We start from the raw sequence: 9,918 nt of genomic DNA, 5'->3' as shown, positions 1-9,918 counted from the left end.
GAAATACTTACACAGAGTTTTGAAATTATTTTTGCTTAATAGTCTAATACTAAAAATAGATCTACTTGTACATTTTTAACCATCTTCTGTAGACTTTAAAATATTTGCAATTAAAATTCCAAGAAACTAACCTCGGTTAAATCTACTTGCAATCATTGAGATGGTAAAAAAGTTAAAAAGAACCCGACATATCTATTAAAAAAGTATAATATCTATTTTAAAATACAATACACAAAGAAGAACCTGATCCCAACTCTCACAGCACCTGCCCACCATTGTATTATATGTTTTATATATATCATCATCATCATCATCACCAGACGAACTGGGCAGCGCACAGTTTCAAAACCACGAAACCCACTCTTCAATTTGCCTCTGCAAACCTTCCGTCTCCAATTCTCAACTCTGACATCCTGGCCGGGCGACACCATCAAGAATCTCTGCATACCCATTTCACGACGGATAATTTCTTCTCTTGTCCGTCGCTATTTCTCTCTGATACTCACATAGAAATATAGCTTTCAGAACATCACAAACAGTTTGAAGGAAGCTGAATACAGCCCATGAGTATCAAAGAAATTCTCTTCTTTTCTTTTTATTCTTTCTTTTTCGTCGGAGAACAAGGGAGATCAAGGAGTATGATTCATCTCTGAATTCTTACTTTCTTTTTTTTTTTTTTTTTTTATAGTCATGTTTCATAAATTATAAACATTTATCTCTTAGTTATCTTTTTTCCTCTCTATGTCAGAGATTTAATCAGAGCAGACTGTTGATCAGGAGAGAGACGATAAGACAATAAATAATGACGTCGACAGCAAGTCCCGGTGGGCTCAACCAATTTCCAGTCACCCTCGCGTTTGATCACAGAGTATAAAACTAGCTAGCTAATTAATATCCTTAATTTACTAGTAATAATTATGGTTAATTTTTCATACATTGATTTCCGGATAATTGTGCAGGACGATGAGGTTTTGGGGGAAGGACATGTTGTGGTCGAATACGCGATGCGTATGGCCATTTACGCGGGACTCACTGGTATGTACGTATACGTATACAGACAAATCTTGATTAATACATCATCGTCAGCATACTCTGAGATGGATGGTAGTATTTTGTACACTCGTATTTGTGTATTTAGTGCAATACAATCATTTGAATTTTGTCCGTAGATCAAGCGAGTTTGAGTTATTGATATTTCCCCCTTATCCCAATTCTTGGAAATCTGTGGTAATGAACGAAAGCAGAAGAATTGATAAAAAAATAAAACTAGAAATATAATAATAATAATAGAAAGGATTTAATTTTGGTGGGTAGGATATTCGGAGGACTTGCTGGAGCTGATTTTCAGTCGACAAACCCCAGTTAAAAAATTGTCACTATCAGAAAAATTTATCATCTGAGTGTAATTTATAAGATTAAAACTCAAAAAGTCTAAATTATCAGAAATTACTGTAGATGAAAATTTGTGGGTCGAAATTATTGCCATTGTTCTTTTTTTTTTTTTCCGGATAAACTTATTTTACAGGCTTTTAGTTTTAGCCCCTTGTATAAATGTGGAAAAGAATTACAATGTAAATTCCAAAAATATTACTGAATTTGTATAAAAAATAACCAATACAGCTACTTGATTGATTCCATGGGCATGCTAATTTCAACATCGTAATTATTGTAATTCGAGTCAATTGTTTTTGGCAAACTTCAGCCGTATTCTTGATGGTGATTGCGTTGATCGTGAAACTCATGTGGAGCTGCGACGAGGAAGAGGCCGGTGCCGGTGGAGAAGCAGCAAGGGCAACTGAGAATAGTAGGTTGTTGTCCAAGGAGGAAGCTGTGTTCACTAGTTATGGCACCAGTGGAGAGGACTTAGAATCAGGCAGCAGCTCTTCGTGTGAGGACTTGTACGATGGAACGATATGTGTGATATGCTACGATGACCAGAGGAACTGTTTCTTCATTCCTTGTGGCCATTGTGTTGCCTGCCACGCTTGTGCTCACAGGTGACACCCTCGTTCCTTCTTTATTCACTTATCATATGATTGGTTTACGCTTTCCGCAATTACTTATTGGAACATAAATATGATTACCATACAACAAGGAAAAGATAGTACATTCTCCTATACTTAGAACTTGTGAGTGAATAAATCAGCAGTGGCGGTGTGGAGAATGGGACTGAATTGTGAAACATGTTCGTGTGCAGGATTTTCAACGAGGAAAGCAAGAGCTGTCCAATATGCCGAGGGAATATTGACAAAGTAAAGAGGTTGCATATTGTGTGAAACAACGTCGTAGGATTATGAACTTCTGTCGTCCCTTCCAGCTGTTGCACTAGAAGGAGACATCTATCATCCTGGGCCTGGAAATTGGCCCGGAGACGAGTTATTTATGAAGCATCGTTTACCTATGTATGTTTTTTTATTTAGTCGTTGATCACTATGTATTTCTCCTATTCAAGAAATTCATGTTGTTAAAAAACATTATGTTACATTTGGTATTTTCATCAGTATTTTTGGCATGATATGGAACGTCGCGCAGGAAATTCTAACTCAAATAAATTAATTATATGACGAATACAATACACTTGACGTCTAATTGATATATAGTTTATAAAAAAAAAGACTAATTACATTAGTATACTTGCTTCATAATTAATTTAATTCAGCTAAATCTAAGTTGATTAGGAATCTTCCACACTGCACAACAAAAAAATGGGATGTATGCGTACATCAGTGGTGAGTATTGTCTACAGGGAAAACGAGGGAAACAAAAAATAAATCCATGGAGTTCCCAAGAACCAAAAAAAAAAAGAGACTCTGATTGTTTTCGAATGTTAATAAAAGCTGTACATGCTCGTGAAATTGGTTAAAACCTGGAGTTGAGGAAACATATGTTAGAATTTTATATATTCTTTTACAAGCTTTAATGTATGATCTACAACATAAATTCATGTATATTATGCTACTTTATTATTGAATATAGCACTAAAATTTTATTTATATTATACTTAATTCCAATCGTCAAATTTACTATATGTAGCTCTTAAAACTTAGTTCAAATGGTCAAATGAGGCACCAATACTAGAAGTCCTACGAGTAAATTTGTTCCTTAACTCCTCCCTTAGAACTCGAATTTGTGATCCATCTGATGCCACTATTTGTCAGTGGATTCTGTATCATTATTAATTATTTATTGTTTTTATAGTGAATGGCAATTAATATTTATGATATGCGTATTTAAATTAAAAGAAATGGTTTATGAAATTGGAATTGACGAAAAAACAATTTCAGTTCTCCAAAAGATACATTGGTAAGCGGAAAACCAACTTTGTCAATCTTTATAATTTGGTTTATGATTTGGCATAAAGTATGTAATTTCTTCTTTTAGGTTTATCCAAACAACAAAAAGTCTTAACAAAATAATTGAATCCTATCCCTATTAGACAACATCGTAATTGATCTCTAGCCTTATTACACCATTGTTTTTCATTTCACAAATTTAGAAATATGTGTATTTGTGTCTTCTTAAGGAGCATTTTTTAATCACCAGTTATGTCTTAGTTTAGTAATTAACTTTGAGATTGAAGTTCCATATATTTGAGGCCATGAATTCAAGATCCACCGAACATATGAGTATTTGAAAGTAAGAAAACGGAGTTAGTCGTCAAAACCAACAAGAAAGAAGTTGGACGCAAATATTTCTTTTTTGGGCACGTGAATCCGACCACAACTAAAACTATAAATAAATAATTGAGCCGACTTCGATACACCCATATTCAAGTTTATTTGAATTATTAATGAACTTAAAACACTGGGTTCGCGTTTGTTTTGATTATTGATCGAATCGAGTTCAAAGGAACTTTAATTTAATTAAATACGGTTTGAGTTACACTTATTTGTTATTTTCAAATATTTCTTATTAATTTCACACCAATTGAATCGAGATCGAAATTGTATTTTAAAGCTTATTTACAAAAGAAAAAACTTTTGTTCAAGTTTTGTTTGATAAATTCAAAGAATCAAACTCACCAAGCTTTTATCCATTGATCTTAATGAAGTATTGAATAATTTGATTTATTTTTTTCGACTCCAATCACAATATACATGCTTAGACGTATATATGAAACCGCATATTTAAAACTTTGTATTTCAAAATAATGATTAAGGGTGAAAGAACTTTTTCACCCGGCCCCCATATGAAACATAGTATGTACGTATGAACAATAATTTTCTCCTTATTTAAACATGCACAGAAGACCAAAAGCGATGTTCTTAAAATTGGACTGCATTTATGGATCCGACCAAATTCAATCATTAACCGATCAATGTTCGGTTGATCATAAAATAAAATTTGCTAAAAAGAGTTTGTAAAATGGTAGTGTTTGGGATATATAGCAATGCTAACAAAAAAAATCAGCATATTCCTCCCATAAAGACAAAATATAAATACATTACCAAGATTTAAGTGTTTTTTAACTGATTCGGTCCGCATCTGGTTTGACTCGATCCAGAGGCCGTCAACTACGATCATGATTATCATATAATTTGGAAGTTCGAGATCATTACACCATGAATTTGTACAAGTATGAACATTTGGCTCTATAAAGATCGAAGAGCTGATTCGGACCAAAGTATGTTATTATTAATTTCAACAAAGCATTCTTTATTTTCCCTTCGATCTCACTCCAACTAACTTAGGTATAGGAGGGTCTTTTTTAAGGACCACCCAACGAGCCTAAACGATTTGTTCGTCTATCTCAAGTTTCCAAATTACTTTTACAATTTCGACTTTCGACATAAATCAAATAAAAACAAGAAAAATAATAATCCAGCTTAACCATTTGACCTGATCAATTCTTTGCTGAAATGCTTGTAAAAAAATGGTAATTTAATATCAATAGTAGTTATGTAGATATGGACCTAAACATTGATTACAATAGAGTATACATTTGGAAATGTTACTTGGGACGAAAATTTTTCTTCGCTAAAACGCATAAATATAAAACCTATCAATCATTATCCATTATCTTGTCGTCCCGCCACGTTGGAACAACCAATTGGTGGTCTACCAGCAAGAGAGTTTTGGGTTTACCAATAGGCAGTAAGTATATTGATATTGGTTAATATTTTAGCCTTTGGTTTTCAAATATATTAAGCTACAACACTGATACGTGCAAAAATGTTCGTATTCAGTGAATTGAGTATGAGTTTTTGAACTCTTACAAGTTTCAAATGAATATAACTTGCAATGCAAATGGTAATGATTCGACGCTCAAATTAATAAGAGTGAGAAAAATAAAAGTAAAATAACAATATAGGCAAAAGTGTATAGGTGTAAAGTGAGACTTATCAAAAAAATACTTTTGAACTTACTATTTATAAGCAAGTAAAGGATGAGAAGTAATAAGACCATATCTCTCTCTCTCTCTCTTTTGTTTTTTTGGTTTTTCGAGAATTTAGTGGGATAAATCCACCCAACTCCGAGAAAGATCTCCAACTTTTCAAGGAGAGCGATTAGTTACTCGTCGAAAAGTATCTCTATTATGCCTCGTTGGCTGACACATGTTCTAATTGATCCAAGGAAGTTTATCCTTTTCCTTCTCTTTGGGTGAATTGACAACCTTATCAATTCACGTAGTCTCTTAAGGCATTGTCACGTGTCTTTGTCCATATCTGGGCTTTAGCTGAGTTGCATCGTCTCTTTTAGGCTTTTCAAAAAATTTAGGCTAAGGTCTTTTCTGTGCCACTTGTGCCGATTTTTTAATTGTTAGATTTAAGGATATCAAACATATTAGTTAAATTTATTGAATATATGTAGTTAATTAACAAAGTATATGGGCATTCTTATTTTCTTTTACTAAGTTGCTTCAAATTTATAACAATTTGTCATTAAAAAATAAAATTTTGAGAACAAATTGTTGGGATATATAAATATTTCATAGAAACAATTTTCACCATTAGTATGTGCTAGGAGTAAAAAATATTCAAAATTGTGTGCAAAACATGAAAACAAGTTATGTGCATGGAACATACATAAGTTTAAATAGGCAGACTGGTAATCATGTAAATAAATAGATAATCCAATTCAATTGGGGGATAAAATGTTGATGAAAAAGCCACATAATTATTTGATAAAGTGAGCCTTGCTTACATCATTAGTAAGGAGGCATGAAAAATGGTACATACAACAATATATATATATAAAAAGACAGCCTCACTCCAATATTTATTTAATTATTTATTTTTGAAGTGCGAGAAAAATCGACAGCGTCTCTTTCTTTCTTTCTTGTCCACACATACAAAGAAACGTATGAAACCAAAATACATTATTATAGAGACACAAATTGATGTGATGCAAATTAAGTAGGAGCAGCTTGTCGTCGATGAAGATATGTAAGAAGAAAGAAAGCATCTTTCATGCCTCATGAAGAAGCTTAATTCGGACAGACAGCCAACACAAAATTGCAAAGAAAATAATAGGGTCAAATGCAATTTATCACTGTGATCTGTGAAATGAGTAAAGAATTCTCTATGAAAAAAAAATTAGGAAATTACTTTCCTTTCTTGTGTTTTGGAAAATGAAACAAATTACCTCCTATTTAAACAACATTTTTTCTTGAAATAATATATATATATATATTTACTAATATTAAAAAAAAAGGTCATTCATACTCACAAACGGCAGTTAATGACGCTACCCCATTAATTTTTTAAGAAGTCAAAAATACCCTTCAACTAATAAGATAACTAACTTATTTAAAATTTCAAATTTTACATTAATTGATAAATTAATTTTTTTTATTTTTAATATAATGTATTGATTTATATATTTTATTCTTATTTATAATACATTCTAAAATGCAAAAAAAAAAATTATTATATGCATATAAAGACAACGTACCACAATGGGTAATATATATGTATATGATGATGAGTAAATTATGGATATTGTAAGTGTTTCCAAGTCAGAAATAAAACATAACATAGTGATGAAGATGCATTGCATAGACGCAACATATCTTTTAATATTTGAAAGCATGATGCACAGCACAACGTGAGGTTAGTAGGTAGAGCAGAGTTTTTCCTCCACCATTTCGAACCTCACTCCCTCTCTCTCTTCCCTGCTAAAATCTTTTTTAAACTTATAAAATATTGAATTTTATTTAAAAGCTAAAGTTTAAATCATTTTAGATAAAATGAAATAATATAATTTATTCAATGTTACTAATAACAAATTTATAATTAATTCGAATGAATTTATTAAAGTTCTACATATAAATCAAGAAATTCTTACTTTTTTAATAAATTTGTAACGTCTAATTTTATGAGCTTATTAATTATATTTTTTGACAAAATAATTAGACGTTTTGTAATGGTTTATAAACACTCAAACATTTCATAAAAATCAATATTAACATTACGTGATGTAAAAAATCATATATTTTTAGCGACAATAATTTAATTTTAATGTATAAAAATCTCACAACAAGTAAAATAAAATATCTACATATAAAAAAAGCAACATGTGAACTATGTACCATCACTTATACTATACAAATTAAATAATACTGCAAAAGATCCAATTGGCTCTGCTTTTGTTGATGTGTCATAATGTCGACATACTTTTAAAAATCAACAGAAATACTAATAACTATGATTACACATGTTGTGCAAAATTCCAAGATTTCAATTTCGATTCTCCTCCAAAACTCTTGTACTGGTTGTTGCAAATTGCAATGCCAATGGGACATGTGGAATTCTTGGTTGTATTGGGAAGGGATGCTCTTGTTTTGAAATTTGGACCCTCGTCAAATAGGAAGGTTTTTGTCGTTAACTAGGAGCACGGACGCCCTGTGCTACCATGGGCAATCCTCGACAATGACACGCGCTTGCTCACTGTCCCCACACACGTGTCCATGTTCGTCTCGAGCATTCCCACTCATTCCCTCACTGCCCACTCACCATTGCTTGCCTCGCTGTCACTCTAATGCCACGTTAAATCCGGTCATGACATTAATGCTTCAAGGAACTGAAGCAGAGATGCCTTCTCAGTCTCAACCTAAGTTGTTAGAGAGGGACATTCTTTCTTTGTGGGTCCCATGAGAATTTTAGGCAAATGTTAATATAGAAATTTTACTTGAGAGCAAATTTAGTCGGAATTGAATCAATTATATAATAAGCGTAATATATTAATAATATCTAATTATATGACAAAAGTGTCGTACTTGTATGTGATTGATTTGATTCAATTAAATTTAATTTGAGTATAAATATTTTATGTTAATTAGTTCGAGTTAATCTCAATTAATCATAATCCTTATCTAAAAAAGTCATGCATTCAAGTCCACTTCTTAAAAGTGGGGTTCTTGACTTCTTGGGGGTATAGATTAGCAATTATTGAGTCATTGTTATTATTATATTATGGTACACAACATAGTTGTTCTCATTAATTTTAAGACATAGAACTTTGTGTTAAAAAAAGGTCAAAATCTTATTTATAAAATCTGGACCAACAAATTAAGGAGTTTTACATTTGTTATTTTAATAAAAATAAAACAGTGCAATGCCAATGAATAATCATCTTAAAATAAAAAGCTTTTTTTTTTAATTATTATTTTAAACCGATTTAGGAAAATAGGAAGCATTGACTCAGTATAACTAATGTAAGCATTTCAAATATATGGTTATGCTCTAGAATAACGTCACCATACTATAGGTACTTCAATATGAGATTTTCATTGCTCTATGGAATAATCAAACACATATATCGTAAAGTAGTTAAATTTTATATACTCTATAATTACATAGTAAAAAATGCAATTTTAATCCTATAAAGTAGAGGAGTTTGCAATTTTGGTCTTATTTAAATTAAAACTTGTAATTTGGTCCTACAATTTTGAAACTTATGACAAATTTAGTCATTTTTGGGCAATTTCGTAATGAAATTCTATGATATCAATCATGTCACATAAATTGAGGTTCTCAGCGAATTTGATGAGATGGCAGTCTAATATATATATATATGTATTTAGAAAAATAATTTGGCAAAACAAAAATTACAACTTAGAAAAACTTGTCATGTAATCAAGTGGTAATTTTCTTTTAATCGAGTCATCTCCTAAAAAACCAAAAAAAAAAAAAAAAATGAACTACTATGTCATCAAATTCACCGAAAGCCATAATTTAGGATAGACATAACAGATGGCGTGGAAATTTTCAGGTAAACTAATAAAAAAGGTCTAAAATTACTACAAATTGGCTTAATTTTAATTTGAACAGGATCAAAATTGTCACCCTCTAACTTATAGGACTAAAAATTGTATTTTTTTTTCTAATTACATATCATATTTTCTTTAACATGTACATTTCACATATATAATATACTTCTATATATATAACTAATACAAATTATATAAGTATATAATAAAAAGGAGATGTGAGTTTCATATAGGGATCGTTATATTTATACACCCTCAATTATTGTCTTTTTACACAAACCACTCATGTCTTTACCATCCATAACAGCCTTTAAAACCCAAAAATATATCTATTGATTAGGTTAACCTTTAAAATAATTTTTCAATAGCAGAATTATCCTTAGGAGTGTTTCTTTATAAATATTATTTTGACACACTTCTACCTTTTGATAATTACAGAAACACCCTAAGAATTTTTATGTTCTTTGATACTATTTTAAAGGTTGACTTAGTCAATAAGGGTATTTTTTAATTTTAAAAGTTGTCGAGAATGATTTTTATAATTATTTAAAATATAAAAATAATTTATAAAAAGGTAATAGGTAAGAGGGTGCAAATGGAGTTATCCCATTAATATATTACATCCCTTCATGACCAAAAATAAAATAAAGTAATAATAAATAATAATAAAAAGAGAATAGATAAAGGTAGTTTTGGCAGACTCTACA

The 9,918-nt window shown here is 30.8% G+C and overlaps 1 protein-coding gene across 2 annotated transcripts; it reads left to right on the top strand.

The window, feature by feature from the left end:
- On the top strand, positions 234 to 2,503 carry LOC105177791 (death-associated inhibitor of apoptosis 1-like). 2 transcript variants are annotated; one of them, XM_020699319.1, is made up of 5 exons: positions 234 to 636; positions 749 to 868; positions 960 to 1,039; positions 1,703 to 1,997; positions 2,198 to 2,503. In XM_020699319.1, exons 3-5 carry the CDS (start codon positions 964 to 966, stop codon positions 2,274 to 2,276), a joined length of 450 nt encoding a protein of 149 aa, XP_020554978.1. In that variant the 5' UTR covers positions 234 to 636; positions 749 to 868; positions 960 to 963; the 3' UTR covers positions 2,277 to 2,503. The 2 variants fall into 2 exon arrangements, with proteins under 2 accessions (XP_020554978.1, XP_011099344.1); XM_011101042.2 differs by having other exon boundaries at positions 238 to 636; positions 960 to 1,035.

The sequence above is a fragment of the Sesamum indicum genome, linkage group LG15, assembly GCF_000512975.1.
Source record: "Sesamum indicum cultivar Zhongzhi No. 13 linkage group LG15, S_indicum_v1.0, whole genome shotgun sequence".
Lineage (NCBI taxonomy): Eukaryota > Viridiplantae > Streptophyta > Magnoliopsida > Lamiales > Pedaliaceae > Sesamum > Sesamum indicum.
Note: the sequence above shows the minus strand (reverse complement) of the source record. Positions and strands in the feature narration are given on the sequence as shown.

Bases quoted from the DNA above. Each gene is read 5' to 3' on its own strand.
- LOC105177791 (XM_011101042.2), top strand. From the start codon at position 803: ATGACGTCGACAGCAAGTCCCGGTGGGCTCAACCAATTTCCAGTCACC. The intron at 1,036-1,702 runs GTATGTACGTAT...GGCAAACTTCAG, and splicing joins CATTTACGCGGGACTCACTG to CCGTATTCTTGATGGTGATT. The intron at 1,998-2,197 runs GTGACACCCTCG...GTTCGTGTGCAG, and splicing joins TGCCACGCTTGTGCTCACAG to GATTTTCAACGAGGAAAGCA.